The 17,500-nt window shown below is 30.8% G+C and overlaps 12 protein-coding genes and 1 non-coding gene across 13 annotated transcripts in view; 10 read left to right on the top strand and 3 right to left on the bottom strand. All coding sequences in view use genetic code 11, as the record gives it.

The window, feature by feature from the left end:
• The window catches only part of ycf1 (hypothetical chloroplast RF19), a 5,631-nt gene extending 1,752 nt beyond the window's left edge, over positions 1–3,879 (top strand). The window contains exon 1 of the mRNA in view: positions 1–3,879. This exon is cut by the window's left edge and continues 1,752 nt beyond it. Within this exon, the coding sequence (YP_009390866.1) occupies positions 1–3,879 (3,879 nt within the window).
• A 219-nt stretch (positions 3,880–4,098) lies between these two features.
• rps15 (ribosomal protein S15) lies at positions 4,099–4,371 on the top strand. Its single transcript has one exon. The coding sequence runs from the start codon at positions 4,099–4,101 to the stop codon at positions 4,369–4,371; it is 273 nt and encodes a 90-aa protein (YP_009390865.1).
• Positions 4,372–4,473: 102 nt separating this feature from the next.
• On the top strand, positions 4,474–5,655 carry ndhH (NADH-plastoquinone oxidoreductase subunit 7). The gene has a single exon. It carries the CDS (start codon positions 4,474–4,476, stop codon positions 5,653–5,655), a length of 1,182 nt encoding a protein of 393 aa, YP_009390864.1.
• A 1-nt stretch (position 5,656) lies between these two features.
• ndhA (NADH-plastoquinone oxidoreductase subunit 1) lies at positions 5,657–7,797 on the top strand. Its single transcript has 2 exons — positions 5,657–6,209; positions 7,259–7,797. Exons 1-2 carry the CDS (start codon positions 5,657–5,659, stop codon positions 7,795–7,797), a joined length of 1,092 nt encoding a protein of 363 aa, YP_009390863.1.
• Positions 7,798–7,892: 95 nt separating this feature from the next.
• Positions 7,893–8,390, top strand: ndhI (NADH-plastoquinone oxidoreductase subunit I). The gene has a single exon. The coding sequence runs from the start codon at positions 7,893–7,895 to the stop codon at positions 8,388–8,390; it is 498 nt and encodes a 165-aa protein (YP_009390862.1).
• Positions 8,391–8,786: 396 nt separating this feature from the next.
• On the top strand, positions 8,787–9,317 carry ndhG (NADH-plastoquinone oxidoreductase subunit 6). The gene has a single exon. It carries the CDS (start codon positions 8,787–8,789, stop codon positions 9,315–9,317), a length of 531 nt encoding a protein of 176 aa, YP_009390861.1.
• A 214-nt stretch (positions 9,318–9,531) lies between these two features.
• On the top strand, positions 9,532–9,837 carry ndhE (NADH-plastoquinone oxidoreductase subunit 4L). Its single transcript has one exon. It carries the CDS (start codon positions 9,532–9,534, stop codon positions 9,835–9,837), a length of 306 nt encoding a protein of 101 aa, YP_009390860.1.
• A 289-nt stretch (positions 9,838–10,126) lies between these two features.
• psaC (photosystem I subunit VII) lies at positions 10,127–10,372 on the top strand. The gene has a single exon. It carries the CDS (start codon positions 10,127–10,129, stop codon positions 10,370–10,372), a length of 246 nt encoding a protein of 81 aa, YP_009390859.1.
• Positions 10,373–10,527: 155 nt separating this feature from the next.
• On the top strand, positions 10,528–12,030 carry ndhD (NADH-plastoquinone oxidoreductase subunit 4). Its single transcript is given in 1 exon segment — positions 10,528–12,030. A coding segment is annotated over 1 exon segment (1,503 nt).
• A 367-nt stretch (positions 12,031–12,397) lies between these two features.
• ccsA (cytochrome c heme attachment protein) lies at positions 12,398–13,357 on the bottom strand. The gene has a single exon. It carries the CDS (start codon positions 13,355–13,357, stop codon positions 12,398–12,400), a length of 960 nt encoding a protein of 319 aa, YP_009390857.1.
• Positions 13,358–13,455: 98 nt separating this feature from the next.
• On the bottom strand, positions 13,456–13,535 carry trnL-UAG. The gene has a single exon. It is a non-coding gene; the product is annotated as a tRNA-Leu (tRNA).
• A 1,052-nt stretch (positions 13,536–14,587) lies between these two features.
• Positions 14,588–14,761, bottom strand: rpl32 (ribosomal protein L32). The gene has a single exon. It carries the CDS (start codon positions 14,759–14,761, stop codon positions 14,588–14,590), a length of 174 nt encoding a protein of 57 aa, YP_009390856.1.
• A 983-nt stretch (positions 14,762–15,744) lies between these two features.
• The window catches only part of ndhF (NADH-plastoquinone oxidoreductase subunit 5), a 2,250-nt gene continuing 494 nt past the window's right edge, over positions 15,745–17,500 (top strand). The window contains exon 1 of the mRNA in view: positions 15,745–17,500. This exon is cut by the window's right edge and continues 494 nt beyond it. Within this exon, the coding sequence (YP_009390855.1) occupies positions 15,745–17,500 (1,756 nt within the window).

The raw sequence follows: 17,500 nt of genomic DNA, 5'->3' as shown, positions 1-17,500 counted from the left end.
TTCAAATTTTTATTCAATCCAGTTATAACCGATCCCAAGGCTAAAAGAATTATAAAAAAATCTATTGGAATAAAAGAAATCAGTAAAAAAGTTCCCCGATGGTCATACCAATTAATCGATGAATTAGAACAACAGGAAGGAGGAGAAAATGAAGAAAACGTCGCAGAGGATCATGAGATTCGTTCAAGAAAAGCCAAACGTGTAGTAATTTTTACTGATAAGCAAGAAAATACTGATACTAATACCTCCAATACTAATGACCCTGATCAAACAGAGGAAGTGGCTTTGATACGTTATTCGCAACAATCAGATTTTCGTCGAGACATAATCAAAGGATCCATGCGTGCTCAAAGACGTAAAACTGTTACCTGGGAACTGGTTCAAGCAAATGTGCATTCCCCTCTTTTTTTGGACCGAATAGACAAACCCCTTTTTTCTTTTAATATCTCCGAGTTAGTGAAAGTCATTTTTAAAAACTCAACGGATAAAAAAGCACAAAAATTAAAAATTTCGGATTATACAGAGGAAAAGAGAAAAGAAAGTGAGAAAAAAAAAGAAGAACAAAAAAGAGAAAAATACAAAAGAGAAGAGAAAGCACGAATAGAAATAGCAGAAGCCTGGGATAGCATTCTATTTGCTCAAGTAATAAGAGGTTTCATATTAGTAAGCCAAGCGTTTCTTAGAAAATCTATTATATTACCTTCATTGATAATAGCTAAAAATATAGTCCGTATGTTATTATTTCAATTTCCCGAATGGTCCGAAGACTTAAAAGATTGGAATAAAGAAATGCATGTTAAATGCACCTATAATGGTGTTCAATTATCAGAAACAGAATTTCCAAAAAATTGGTTGACAGACGGTATTCAGATAAAGATCCTATTTCCTTTTTGCCTTAAACCTTGGCACAGGTCTAACCTACGATCCCCTCAAAAAAATCCGTTGAAACTGAAAAAAAAAGATAAAGGACAAAAAAACGATTTTTGTTTTTTAACAGTTTGGGGAATGGAAACTAACCTTCCTTTTGGTTCTCCCCGAAAACGACGTTCATTTTTTGAACCCATTTTCAAAGAACTCAAAAAAAAAATTATAAAATTGCAAAAAAAGTCTTTTCTAGTTATACAGTTTTTAAAAGAAAGAACAAAATTTTTTCTAAACATCTCAAAAGAAACAAAAAAACGGGTCATCAAAAGCATTCTATTTATAAAAAGAATAATAAAAGAACTTTCAAAAATAAATCCAATTCTATTCTTTGGATTAAGAGAAATATATGAATTGAGTGAAATTAAAAAAGAAAAAGATTCGCTAACGAGTAATCAGATGATTCATGAATCGTCCATTCAAATTCGATTTATGGATTTGAAAGATTATTCGTTGACAGAAAAAAAAATGAAAGATCTGGCTGATAGAACAACCACAATCAGGAATCAAATAGATAAAATTACAAAAGATAAGAAGAAAGGATTTTTAACTCCGGAACTAAATAATAAAATAAATATTAGTTCTAATAAAAGAAGTTCTCCTACTAAACTAGTACCACCAAGAAAAAATATTTCGCAGAAATTAAAAAGAGGAAATGTTAGATTCATCCGTAAATCATATTTTTTTATAATATTTTTAATTCAAAGGATATATATAGATATCGTTCTATCTATCATTTCTATTCCGAGAATCAATACACAACTTTTTTTTGAATTATCAAAAAAAATTCTTGATAAATACATTTCCAATAATGAAACAAATAAAGAAAAAATTAATAAAACAAATAAAAATACACTTCGCTTTATTTCGACTATAAAAAAGTCGCCTTTTGATATTAGTAATAAGAATTCAAAAAGAATTTTTGACTTATCCTCCTTGTCACAAGCATATGTATTTTACAAATTATACCAAACCCAACTTATTAACTTGTATAAATTAAGATATGTTCTTGAATATCACGGAACGTCTCTTTTTCTTAAGAATGAAATAAAGAATTATTTCGAAGAACAAAAAATATTGAATTCTGAATTACGACAGAAAGATCTTTTGAATTCTGGAATCAATCAATGGAAAAACTGGTTAAGAGGGCATTATCAATATGGTTTATCCCCGATTAGATGGTATCGCTTAGTACCTCAAAAATGGCGAACTAAAATCAATCAACAACGTATGGATCGGAATAAAGATTTAAACAAAAAGTATTCTGATGAAAAAACAGACCAATTAATTCATTACAAAAAATTAAATGATTTTGAAGCAAATTCATTACCGAATCAAAAATATAACTTTCAAAAACACTATAGGTATGACCTTTTCTCATATAAATCTATTAATTATGAAAATAAAAAGCATTCATATATTTATGGATCACCATTACGTATAAATAATAAAGAGAAGATTTCTTATGATTACAATATAGACAATATAGATAAGGGTATATTATTTAATATGTCAGGAGGTCTTATTCCTATCAATAATTATCTAGGAGAAGAGGATATTATGAATCTGGAGAAATTTTCCGATAGAAAATATTTTGATTGGAAAATTTTCCATTTTTGTCTTAGAAAGAAAGTTGATATTGAGTCCTGGATAGATCCCAATGGTAATAAAAATGCTAAGGCTGGGTTTAAAAATTATCAACTAATTGACAAAATTACTAAAAAAGGTCTTTCTTATCTTACAATCTATCAAAATCAAGGAATCCAACCATCCAAGAAAAAAAACCTTTTTGATTGGATGGGAATGAATGAAGAAATATTAAGTCGTCCCATATCGAATCTGAAACTTTGGTTCTTCCCAGAATTTATCCTATTTTATAATACATATAAAATGAAACCGTGGATCATACCAATCAAATTACTTCTTTCAAATTTGAATGGAAATGAAAATGTTAGTGAAAATCAAAATATCAATATAAAGAGAAAGGGGAATCTTTTTATATTATCAAATGAAAAAAAAATTATTGAATTAGAGAATCGAAATCAAGAAGAAAAAGAATCTGCAGGCCGAGGTAATCTTGAATCAGATGCACAAAACCAAGAGAATCTTGGATCGGTTCTCTCAAACCAAGAAAAAGATATTGAAGAAGATTATGCAGGCTCAAATATGAAAAAACGTAGAAAGAAAAAGCAATACAAGAGCAATACAGAAGCAGAGCTTGATTTCTTCCTAAAAAGGTATTTACGTTTTCAATTGAGATGGGATGATTCTTTAAATCAAAGAATGATCAATAATATCAAAGTATATTGTCTCCTGCTTAGATTGATAAATCCAAAAGAAATTGCTATATCCTCTATTCAAAGGGGAGAAATGAGTTTGGATATTCTAATGATTCAAAAGGATTTAACTCTTACAGAATTGATGAAAAAGGGCATATTTATTATCGAACCAGTTCGTTTGTCTATAAAAAATGACGGACAATTTCTTATCTATCAAACGATAAATATTTCATTGGTTCATAAGAGTAAGCCCGAAATTAATCAAAGATATCGAGAAAAAAGCTATATTGATAAGAAATATTTTGATAAATCTATTGGAAGACATCAAAGAATGATCGAAAATAGGGACAAAAATCATTCTGATTTCTTTGTTCCTGAAAAAATTTTATCCACTAAACGGCGGAGAGAATTAAGAATTCTAATTTCTTTCTATTCGAGGAATAGAAATGTTATACATAAAAATCCAGTATTTTTCAAATACGTAAAAAACTGTAGTGAAGTTTTGGATAAAAGCAAAAGAGATAAAAATAAACTAATTAAATTAAAGTTCTTTCTCTGGCCTAATTATAGATTAGAAGATTTAGCTTGTATGAACCGATATTGGTTTGATACCAATAATAGCAGCTGTTTTAGTATGGTAAGGATACATATGTATCCACGATTGGAAATTCGTCAATAATACCTTTTTTTGAGTGTAGAAATATACCACCCCTTCCTATTCGTATCCAAATAAAATTGAAAATTGGATTAATTAATTTTATTTGATAAAATTAGGAGTTCATAAAGAAATTAAGATTATTGTATAGACAAAATTAAAATTAGTCGCATTATTCTTACTGATTGGTAAAATTTTTGAATTTTAAAAAGAAAAACAAAAAAGAATAGAAGGTTTCGTTTTATGGTAAAAAATTCATTTATTTCCGTTATTTCACAAGAAGAAAAAAAAGAAAACAGTGGGTCTGTTGAATTTCAAGTAGTTAGCTTCACCAATAAGATACGAAGACTTACTTCACATTTGGAATTACACAGAAAAGACTATTTATCTCAGAGAGGTCTACGTAAAATCCTGGGAAAACGGCAACGACTTCTGTCTTATTTGTCAAAGAAAAATAAAGTACGTTATAAAGAATTAATTAGTCGGCTGGATATTCGGGAATCAAAAACTCGTTAAATTGAAAAATAACTTGAATTATTTGATTTATTAGATCTTGAATTTTGATGAACTTCTTTTTGTTTTCAGCAATTCATGAAAAAATGAATCGAGGAATAACCTATGAATGTAACAACTACAAGAAAAGACCTCATGATAGTCAATATGGGACCTCACCACCCATCAATGCATGGTGTTCTTCGGCTCATCCTTACTCTAGATGGTGAAGATGTTATTGATTGTGAACCGATATTGGGTTATTTACACAGAGGGATGGAAAAAATTGCGGAAAACAGAACAGTTATACAATATCTGCCTTATGTAACACGTTGGGATTATTTAGCGACTATGTTCACAGAAGCAATAACCGTAAATGGACCAGAACAGTTGGGGAATATTCAAGTACCTAAAAGAGCCAGTTATATCAGAGTAATTATGTTAGAGTTGAGTCGTATAGCTTCTCATCTCTTATGGCTTGGCCCTTTTATGGCAGATATTGGTGCACAGACCCCCTTTTTCTATATTTTCCGAGAAAGAGAATTAGTATATGATCTATTTGAAGCTGCCACCGGTATGAGGATGATGCATAATTATTTTCGTATCGGAGGAGTAGCTGCCGATCTACCTCATGGATGGATAGATAAATGTTTAGATTTCTGTGATTATTTTTTAACAGCGGTTTCTGAATATCAAAAACTTATTACGCGGAATCCTATTTTTTTAGAACGAGTTGAAGGGGTAGGCATTATTGGTGGAGAAGAAGCAATAAATTGGGGTTTATCAGGACCGATGCTACGAGCTTCTGGAATACAATGGGATCTTCGTAAAGTTGATCATTATGAATGTTACGACGAATTGGATTGGGAAATCCAGTGGCAAAAAGAAGGAGATTCATTAGCTCGTTATTTAGTCCGAATCGGTGAAATGACAGAATCTATAAAAATTATTCAACAGGCTCTGGAAGGAATTCCAGGAGGACCTTATGAGAATTTAGAAATCCGATCCTTTGATAGAGAAAAGGATCCAGAATGGAATGATTTTGAATATCGATTCATTAGTAAAAAACCTTCTCCCACTTTTGAATTGCCGAAGCAAGAACTTTATGTAAGAGTTGAAGCCCCAAAGGGAGAATTGGGAATTTTTTTAATAGGAGATCAGAGCGGTTTTCCTTGGAGATGGAAAATCCGCCCGCCCGGTTTTATCAATTTGCAAATTCTTCCTCAGTTAGTTAAAAGAATGAAATTGGCTGATATTATGACAATACTAGGTAGCATAGATATCATTATGGGAGAAGTAGATCGTTAAAATGATAATTGAGACAACAGAAGTACAAGATATCAATTCTTTTTCCAGATTGGAATCCTTCAAAGAGTTCTACGGAATCATATGGATGCTTGTACCTATTTTTAGTCTTGTATTGGGAATTACAATAGGCGTACTCGTAATTGTGTGGTTAGAAAGAGAAATATCCGCAGGAATACAACAACGTATTGGGCCTGAATATGCCGGTCCTTTGGGAATTCTGCAAGCTCTAGCCGATGGTACAAAACTAATTTTCAAAGAGAATATTCTCCCGTCTCGAGGGGATACTCGTTTATTCAGTATAGGACCATCCATAGCAGTTATATCCATTTTACTAAGTTATTCAGTAATTCCTTTTAGCTATCGCCTTGTTTTATCTGATCTCAATATCGGTGTTTTTTTATGGATTGCCGTTTCAAGTATTGCTCCCATCGGACTTCTTATGTCAGGATATGGATCAAATAATAAATATTCCTTTTTAGGTGGTCTACGAGCTGCGGCTCAATCAATTAGTTATGAAATTCCGTTAACTCTTTGTGTGTTATCAATATCTCTACGTGCGATTCGTTTAAACATAAACTTTTCTTTACTTCTTTCTTTTTAGTAAAGAAATTGAATAGATATCTTCATTGTTTTATTCATTATTCAGATTGATGGACTAAATCAGATAGTTATGTGAGTGAAAGAAAACAGCTTCTCAATTAGCAGTAAAAAAATTGAGTCTCATCTCCTACGTACAAGAATTAAAAGAAAATAAAGATAAGCAAGACCTTTACCCCAAGATTGGTTGATTAGTCAACCTAGCTTGAAGCGGGCTCAAAAGATCAATCATATATAGTTTTTATTATCCTTTCGTTGTAGTACTATAACGGATGATTGAGTAAAAAAAATAAGTGGATGGTTAGGAACACCAAAATACATAAAGGATTAGTAATGGAGATTTTTTATGTAAATTATCCAAAAGGGTATTTTTCATAACATAAAAAGAATACTAATTGGGGCTTTAAGTTGGTAGAAATGATCAAGCAGTACTCCTCACGATTCCGATCCAGAGTATGCTCCTATCCACAGATTAAAAAAGATGACTATCAGGAACGAAATAATCCTTTTTTTTAACCCCCCTTTTTTAAGAAAGAAGAAAAGGAACGAAAAATAAGATCTTTTTATTCTTTCATACATTCATAGAGATAGTGTGTCATGATTCATGAAATAATGTAATGTATAATTTTTTTTTCGTAATCGAAAAGGATGGGTTGAACTATCTATTGATATTTCTACAAGGAGTATTTTATGAAGGATTAAGTTATTACTCACAAGAAAGACAAATAAAAATTATTTATTAAAGGACGAGATCAATTCAGAAGTGCTTTTTTTGTTATTATTATAACATATAGCAGACAGAATTCCATTGGTTTAATTCGGGATCTTCCAATAGGTTTTGACTTTATTAGATATATTTATACTACAACCATATCAAGATAAATAATATCGACTTGGTTGGTCCTTTTAAATTTATTTATGGCCCCCGAGGAGCCGTATGAGGTGAAAATCTCATGTACGGTTTTGTAATAGCGATGGGAACAGTGATGTTATCACCGACTATGATTATCTAACAGTTCAAGTACAGTTGATATAGTTGAGGCCCAATCAAAATATGGTTTTTGGGGATGGAATTTGTGGCGTCAACCTATAGGATTTATTGTTTTTCTAATTTCTTCCCTAGCAGAATGTGAGAGATTACCTTTTGATTTACCAGAAGCAGAAGAAGAATTAGTAGCGGGTTATCAAACCGAATATTCAGGTATCAAATTCGGTTTATTTTACGTTGCTTCCTATCTAAATCTATTAGTTTCTTCATTATTTGTAACAGTTCTTTACTTGGGCGGTTGGAATATCTCTATTCCGTACATATTCGTTCCCGAGCTATTTGAAATAAATAAAGTAGGTAGAGTTTTTGGAACGACAATTGGTATTTTTATTACATTAGCTAAAACTTATTTGTTTTTGTTCATTTCTATCACAACAAGATGGACTTTACCTAGGCTAAGAATGGACCAATTATTAAATCTTGGATGGAAATTTCTTTTACCCGTTTCTCTCGGTAATCTATTATTAACAACTTCTTCCCAACTCCTTTCACTGTAAAGGAAAAAGAAAAAGGAATACGATATTCTCTATTTATGACTTCTCTCAAACAAGAGAAAGAAACAAACATAAAGTTTTTTATAGATCTTTACGATATGTTCCCTATGGTAACTGGGTTCATGAATTATGGTCAACAAACAGTACGAGCTGCAAGGTACATTGGTCAAGGGTTCATGATTACCCTATCCCACGCAAACCGTTTACCTGTAACTATTCAATATCCTTATGAAAAATTAATTACATCGGAACGTTTCCGTGGCCGAATCCATTTTGAATTTGATAAATGCATTGCTTGTGAAGTATGTGTTCGTGTATGTCCTATAGATCTCCCCGTTGTTGATTGGAAATTGGAAACTGGTATTCGAAAGAAACGATTGCTTAATTACAGTATTGATTTCGGAATTTGTATATTTTGTGGTAACTGCGTTGAGTATTGTCCAACAAATTGTTTATCAATGACTGAAGAATATGAACTTTCGACTTATGATCGTCACGAATTGAATTATAATCAAATTGCTTTGGGTCGTTTACCAATGTCAGTCATTGACGATTATACAATTCGAACAATTTTGAATTCGCCTCAAATAAAATAAAAAACGTAAAAACTCTTTGATTAAAGATAAAGAGCAATTTCCAATTATCAAGGATCTAATCTAAAGGAATGAGTTCTTTATTTTTTTTCTTGGTCAATAACTATAAATTCTGACCAACTGTTAATTGGTTAGTGGGAAGGGGGACTTAATTTGAATTGAACTATATATAATATACGTAATTATGTATTACTAAATATAGTTTCGAACTAAACGATCCTTTCCTTTCGAGTGAAAAAGGATATTGGTTCACTAATTCTACCGACATCAATTTAAATTTAACCTAGTCGATTAGAATTTAATATTTCAATTCGGAGCATAGAGGATATCATAAAAAATTGCCTGGTCGGGTCAATAAAATCATGAAAAACATTTCGATTTATTTATCTTTAAAATAAAATGGATTTGCCTGGACCAATACATGATTTTCTTTTAGTTTTTCTGGGATCAGGTCTTATAGTAGGAGGTCTAGGAGTGGTGTTATTTACTAATCCAATTTATTCTGCCTTTTCGTTGGGATTGGTTCTTGTTTGTATATCCTTATTTTATATTCCATCAAACTCCCATTTTGTAGCGGCCGCACAACTCCTTATTTACGTGGGAGCTATAAATGTTTTAATCATATTTGCTGTAATGTTCATGAATGGTTCAGAATATTACAAAGATTTGAACCTTTGGACTGTTGGTGATGGGATTACTTCGTTGGTTTGTACAAGTATTTTTGTTTCACTAATTAGTACTATTCTAGATACGTCTTGGTACGGGATTATTTGGACGACAAAATCAAATCAGATTATAGAGCAAGATTTGATAAGTAATAGTCAACAAATTGGAATTCATTTATCAACCGATTTTTTTCTTCCATTTGAACTCATTTCGATAATACTTTTAGTTGCTTTAATAGGTGCAATTGCTATTGCTCGGCAATGATAAATCTTTATAACCGTTAACAGCAATCACAATTCAACCCTGTTCTGTGTTATCAAATTCATTTATCTTCAATTCTATTTGAAGACTATAAAAAAAATTCTTTTTTTATCTATTACCAAATACCATTCTCTTGCTTTGTACTTATTATAGTAAATCGACTCGGTTGAATTGTTGTTCATATTGAAATGAATCCAAATTAATAAGGAGCTGGTCAATGATACTCGAACATGTACTTGTTTTGAGTGCTTATTTATTTTCTATCGGTATCTATGGATTGATCACAAGCCGAAATATGGTTAGGGCCCTTATGTGTCTTGAACTTATACTGAATGCAGTTAATATAAATTTCGTAACATTTTCGGATTTTTTTGATAGTCGCCAATTAAAAGGAGATATTTTTTCAATTTTTGTTATAGCTATTGCAGCCGCCGAAGCCGCTATTGGGTTAGCTATTGTTTCGTCAATTTATCGTAACAGAAAATCAACTCGTATCAATCAATCGAATTTATTGAATAAATAAAATGAATAAATTAAGTAATATCAATTATAGAAATTAGACTATTCATCAATTTAAATTATCATCAACTTCAATTAGTATGAATTGAAATCAGCATAGCATGTATGATACGTAGATTTGAGAAAAAAGTACAAAATCAAAGTATCTTGGCCCAATCTCATGAGTCGCCCCAGAATTAGATTGATTGGAAAAATTCTGGTAAAATCATTGATTCATCTGGTGTCTAAATATACGATTCATTTATAAGTTTACTAGATCGAAAATTTATGGCATTCAAAAAGTTATAGATCCAATGTCACATTCAGTAAAGATTTATGATACCTGTATAGGATGTACTCAATGTGTCCGAGCCTGCCCAACAGATGTATTAGAAATGATACCTTGGGATGGATGTAAAGCTAAGCAAATTGCTTCTGCTCCAAGAACAGAAGACTGTGTCGGTTGTAAGAGATGTGAATCCGCCTGCCCAACGGATTTTTTGAGCGTTCGAGTTTATTTATGGCATGAAACAACTCGAAGCATGGGTCTAGCTTATTAATACGTTTCAGAAAAAACCACATAAATCCATTTTGAATACAGTTGATTTTTTTTTTTACCGACAAAAACCCGTGCTTAAAAATCGAAAATAGAATAATATTATTATTTTGTTTTTTGAGCACGGGTTTTTTTGTCCAAGTGTATCTTGTCTTTACCACGAATGATTTTCCTTGGTTAACAATAATTGTAGTTTTGCCGATATTGACGGGTTCTTTTATTTTCTTTCTACCTCATAGAGGAAATAAAGTAATTAGGTGGTATACTATATGTATATGTATCTTAGAGCTTCTTTTAACAACCTATACATTCTGTTCTCATTTCCAATTGGACGATCCCTTAACCCAATTAGCAGAGGATTATAAATGGATCAATTTTTTTGATTTTTATTGGAGATTGGGAATAGATGGACTTTCTATAGGACCTATTTTACTGACGGGATTTATTACCACCTTAGCTACTTTAGCGGCTCGGCCAATTACTCGAGATTCCCGATTATTCCATTTTCTGATGTTAGCAATGTACAGCGGTCAAATAGGATCATTTTCTTCTCGAGACCTTTTACTTTTTTTCATCATGTGGGAGTTAGAATTAATTCCCGTTTATCTACTTCTATCCATGTGGGGGGGGAAGAAACGTCTCTATTCAGCTACAAAGTTCATTTTGTACACTGCGGGAGGGTCCATTTTTCTATTAATAGGAGTTTTGGGTATTGGTTTATATGGCTCTAATGAACCAACATTAAATTTTGAAACATTAGCTAATCAATCGTATCCCGCGGCAATGGAAATAATATTCTATATTGGCTTTCTTATTGCTTTTGCTGTCAAATCGCCGATTATACCCTTACATACATGGTTACCAGACACCCACGGGGAGGCACATTATAGTACCTGTATGCTTCTAGCTGGAATTTTATTAAAAATGGGAGCCTACGGGTTGGTTCGGATCAATATGGAATTATTACCCCACGCCCATTCCCTATTTTCTCCCTGGTTGATTACAATAGGCGCAATACAAATAATCTATGCAGCTTCAACATCTCCAGGTCAACGTAATTTAAAAAAAAGAATAGCCTATTCCTCTATATCTCATATGGGTTTCATAATTATTGGAATTGGCTCTATAACCGATACGGGACTCAATGGAGCCGTTTTACAAATAATCTCTCATGGATTTATTGGTGCTGCTCTTTTTTTCTTGGCAGGAACGAGTTATGATAGAATACGTCTTCTTTATCTCGACGAAATGGGTGGAATGGCTATCCCCCTTCCAAAAATATTTACGATGTTCAGTATCTTATCGATGGCTTCCCTTGCATTACCGGGCATGAGTGGTTTTGTTGCAGAATTATTAGTATTTTTTGGAATAATTACCAGTCAAAAATATCTTTTAATACCAAAAATACTAGTTACTTTTTTAATGGCAATTGGAATGATATTAACGCCTATTTATTTATTATCCATGATACGCCAAATGTTCTATGGATACAAGCTATTTAATGTTCCAAACTCTTATTTTTTTGATTCTGGACCGCGAGAGTTATTTGTTTCGATCTCTATCCTTCTACCAATAATAGGTATTGGTATTTATCCGGATTTCGTTCTTTCATTATCAGTTGACAAAGTGGAAGCTATTATATCTAATTATTTTTATCGATAGGTTTCAGGAAAAGAAAAAACGAACAAATCAAAAAGCAATCTTATTATTTTGGATATTGTTCGTTGTAGAATGAGAAAGAAGTCTTTTTTCTCTTAAGCTTATTTTTTCTCTTAAGTTTTAAGTTAAGTAAAATGAATTGGAATTGTAACCAGATAGATTTGGCCTTTGTGAGAACCATTTGAATCACTACACTACTTGATTCAAATGGTTCTCGACAGTTTATTTCTTTTCTTATATTCTTACTTAATATATATATCTTAATATTATTATATATATATTAAGTAATATTTATTATTTATAGAATATAGAAATATAGGTATATATTCTATCTTTGTATTCGTCAGGATCTTTTTAATTTAATTAGATCTTAATGTAAATTAAATGAACCATAACTATGTAACCCTATTCCTAATAAATTTACCCCAAAATAGCATATCCAAATGATAAGAAAGCCTATAGAAGCTACAATTGCAGAATTTACACTTTCCAAATTTTTAATTGTTCGAGTATGTAAATAAATGGCAAATAGGGTCCAAGTAATAAATGCCCAAGTTTCTTTTGGATCCCAATTCCAATAGGATCCCCATGCCTCATTAGCCCATACTGCTCCCGAAAGAATACCTATGGTTAAAAAGATAAATCCTAAACTAATAATACGATAACCCCAATGATCTAATTGTTGAATCAGTTGAGCCTTGTAATAATTTCTAGAAGAAAAAAACGAAGGGCTTAATAAAACATTGTTTCTTTCATTCATGTATTGGATCTCTCCAAAGGAAAATGAGTCGTTTAAAAAATTATTGTTTTTACTAAAAATCCTTAGAACTTTTCGAAATGTAATGACTAAGAGAGCTACTGATAATAATGATCCACATAAAAGAGCTGCATAGCCCAATACCATCATACTTACGTGCATCATTAACCAATGGGATTGGAGAGCAGGTACTAATATTTCTGATTGATGCATTTCAGTTAACAGACCTGAAGTAACAAAGCCTTGGGTAAAAATAGTAGTTGGCGCAGTTATCGCCCTTAAATAATTTTTATGTTTTTTAACATATGGAACCATATGAATAATGTAGAAACTCCATGAAAGAAAAATTAATGATTCATATAAATTACTTAATGGGAAATGGCCCGAATAAATCCAACGAGTGACTAACAATCCGGTTATACAGAAAAAAGTCGCTATCATCCCTTTTTCTGACGAATCATATAGTCCTATGATTTCATCGACCGATAAGCTTATCAAATAAATTGTAATTACAATTGAAACGATCGAAAAGGATATATGAGTTAATATATGTTCTAAAGTAAAAAATATCATAATAAAAAAAAGGGGGGGAATAGTAGAAAATTATACGGAATTAAAATTAGGAATTGAATTCATTATAGGACTTATTATATCTCTTTTATAAGACGCTATGCCGCCACTCGGACTCGAACCGAGATGCTCTAGCACTGCTTCCTAAGAGCAGCGTGTCTACCGATTTCACCATAGCGGCGTAGGGTATTTGAAATAATAATAATCTATTTTTAGTTAATCGTCGAGATTGAAGGAGTCAATTCAATATTTTTTTTTTGAATTCAAATTAATGAGAAAAAACCGTTTCCTTTCAATATTCAATATAATCAATATAAATAGGCATTGAAAGATTCTAATAAAAATCTTTATTATCCTTTTCTTGATAATAAGATTAAGATGTTTTATTTAACAGAGGACATTTTCGTAGTTTATGCTCTATAAAAATGGAATTTATGCTCTATAAAAATGGAAATTCTGCAACTAAATAATTATGGCTTCAACCCAAGTATATAATTTTTAAAAAGTTCTTTCATATTTGCATTTTTGAATATTTTTGAAAAATTCATTTTTTATTTATTTTATGAATCTAAACTAAAAAATGCATTTGTTCAATGAATAAAAAAATTCTTTTTATGGATCATAGTGCATAGTGTGACATCCAAGGAATTATGTAAATATTTGTAGAACTTTGTATTAACCCTTAGGTTCTTTTTTGTCCTATAGAAATTTTTATTTAGGATTTAGTAGACCAATTAAATATTGGTCTAAACATCTTGTCTAACAAAAAGTTTTTGATTTTCTATCATAATTATTCCTAATCTACCGTAAAGAAAAAAATTCTTTGTAAAAATTAGAATTAATTATAAAGATTGATCAATCTTCCTTTACAAACAAAACATAGGATCCATTTTGACCACTCAAAATTGACACATTATCCGTCTATAATACCTACCTAAATAAAAAAAAAAGAGGACTTTTATCAAAGGAGTCGGGAATATATTCTATACTGAGTCAGAAAAATAATGATTCCAAAAGTTAAAGTCACAAAACAGTTTTTTTAACTTAGTCAATTAATTTCAACGATCTTTTTTTGATTTTTATTTTTCCTAAAGATCTTATATCTTCTTTTATGTAGAAAAAAAAACTTATTTATTATTGTGACAAGTGAACCGATGGGGAAAAAAAGAATCCCCATTCGGAAATGAAAAAATATATTAAATAAAGGGGGTCCCATTTTCAGATTTAGATTATTTAATCTAGCGTTTGATTATTTATTTGTCGTACAAAAAAACTTTTTGAATTCCCGGTTGAAAGAGACTTTGCTAATGAAAAAGCTTTCAACGCCGCCCAATATGCCTTTTTTTTCCAAATATTTTTACGAATGCGTTTTTTTGATATAGAAGTACGTTTTTTTGGAACTGCCATGAAAAGTTTAAAAAGTTATTCATTTCTATAGTTGGATGTGAAAGACATCTATTGTTCAAACAATTAAAATTTTTCTTTCTTTTCCAGATATTGTATAAAATAAAAAAAAAAAAATTGAAAAATAAAACTTTAGAATTTTTGTTTTTTTTTGATATCCCTGTCCATTTTTGTTCTGCTATATTTTCTTTTTACCGGTAATAAAACAGGTAAATAGATTGAAAGGTTTCAAAACCCAATCCTTACCTTATCCCCCCTAATTCAAAATTACTTTCATTTTTTTTTTTTGCTATTAAATTGATCAAGCTCAAAAGAGCGCGTACACATAATTTGAATGAAACTAGTAGTTAATCAAAAAGGATACATGATTTTAGAAAAGTTATTTTAGTAATTCTCCTTTTTCTTTTAAGTCTATTTCTTTTTATGTTATGAAAAGGAAAATATCGAATATCATATTCTTTCCCTACAACAAAAGATGTCTTCCAGTCCAATAAAAGACAGTCGCTGAGTTCCCCAATGAATTTTTCAAAAAAGGAACGAAAAAAAGTTCTTTAGAATCAAGTTATGGGCCATCCTATTATTACTATTATATTAGTCATATCAAATATATTAGTCATATCAAAATAAAGTAATGTATTAAGTAGGCTATTTGAGTTTAATTCTTTTTCTTTGCTCTATAGATATAAATTATCGTAATACGTAATATTAATTGAAATTTTTTTGTATCTTCCTAAAAATCTTACTTAATATAGTTTAATATATTAATAAATAAATTTGTAATCGTAACTTGGTTATACTCATATCATTTGACCAATCCTAACTTCTTGATTTGAATATTTGAAGTATTGAAAAAAAGATTGAGAATAATTAAGAATAGAAAATTTTATTTAAATTTTCCGTATCTTGATTTTTTATTGAACCTAAAAAAGCCGGTGAATCAGAAACAATTAATTAAGAATAAAACAAGAATAAAAAGGTTTTTTATTATGGAATATACATATCAATATTCATGGATTATACCTTTCATTCCACTACCAGTTCCTATGTTAATAGGAGTGGGACTTCTACTTTTTCCAACGGCAACAAAAAATCTTCGTCGTGTGTGGGCTTTTCCTAGTATTTTATTGTTAAGTATAGTTATGATTCTTTCAGTCTATCTATCTATTCAGCAAATAAATAGAAGTTCTCTCTATCAATATGTATGGTCTTGGACCATTAATAATGATTTTTCTTTAGAATTCGGTTACTTAATCGATCCACTTACTTCTATTATGTTAATATTAATTACTACCGTTGGAATTTTGGTTCTTTTTTATAGTGATAATTATATGTCTCATGATCAAGGATATTTGAGATTTTTTGCTTATCTGAGTTTTTTCAATACTTCAATGCTGGGATTAGTTACTAGTTCTAATTTGATACAAATTTATATTTTTTGGGAATTAGTCGGAATGTGTTCTTACCTATTAATAGGTTTTTGGTTCACGCGACCTATTGCGGCAACTGCTTGTCAAAAAGCGTTTGTAACTAATCGTGTAGGGGATTTTGGTTTATTATTAGGAATTTTAGGTCTTTATTGGATAACGGGTAGTTTTGAATTTCGGGATTTGTTCGAAATATTCAATAACTTGATTTATAATAATGAAGTTAATTTTCTATTTCTTACTTTGTGTTCCTTTCTTTTATTTACTGGTGCAGTTGCTAAATCTGCACAATTCCCCCTTCATGTATGGTTACCTGATGCCATGGAAGGCCCTACTCCTATTTCGGCTCTTATCCATGCTGCTACTATGGTAGCAGCGGGAATTTTTCTTGTAGCTCGACTTCTTCCTCTTTTTATAATCATACCTTACATAATGAATTTCATATCTTTGATAGGTATAATAACAGTATTATTAGGAGCTACTTTAGCTCTGGCTCAAAAAGATATTAAACGAAGTTTAGCTTATTCTACAATGTCTCAACTAGGTTATATGATGTTAGCTCTAGGTATGGGCTCTTATCGAGCCGCTTTATTTCATTTGATTACTCATGCTTATTCCAAAGCATTGTTGTTTTTAGGCTCCGGATCTATTATTCATTCAATGGAATCTATTGTTGGATATTCTCCAGATAAAAGTCAGAATATGGTTCTTATGGGAGGTTTAAAAAAGCATGTCCCAATTACAAAAACCGCCTTTTTAGTGGGTACACTTTCTCTTTGTGGTATTCCACCTCTTGCTTGTTTTTGGTCCAAAGATGAGATTCTTAATGATAGTTGGTTGTATTCACCGATTTTCGCAATAATAGCTTGTTCCACAGCAGGATTAACCGCATTTTATATGTTTCGGGTCTATTTACTTACTTTTGAAGGACATTTAAACGTTCAGTTTCAAAATTATAGTGGTCAAAAAAGCAGCTCTTTCTATTCAATATCTCTATGGGGAAAAGAAATACCAAAAAAGATTAAAAAAAATTTTCGTTTATTAACTTTATTGGCAATGGATAATAATGAAAGGGCTTCTTTTTTTTGGAATAAGACATATCAAATTGATGGTAATGTAAAAAGGATTCTAAGCCCTTTTCTTACTATTATTCATTTTCGCACTAAAAACACTTTCTCTTATCCCCATGAATCGGACAATACTATGATATTTCCCATCTTTCTATTAGTCCTATTTACTTTGTTTGTTGGAGCCATAGGAATTCCGTTTAATCAAGATGAAAGTAATTTAGATATATTATCTAAATTGTTAAATCCGT

Source organism: Punica granatum, chloroplast (assembly GCF_007655135.1).
Source record: "Punica granatum chloroplast, complete genome".
NCBI lineage: Eukaryota > Viridiplantae > Streptophyta > Magnoliopsida > Myrtales > Lythraceae > Punica > Punica granatum.
This window is presented reverse-complemented; position numbering and strand designations above follow the sequence as displayed.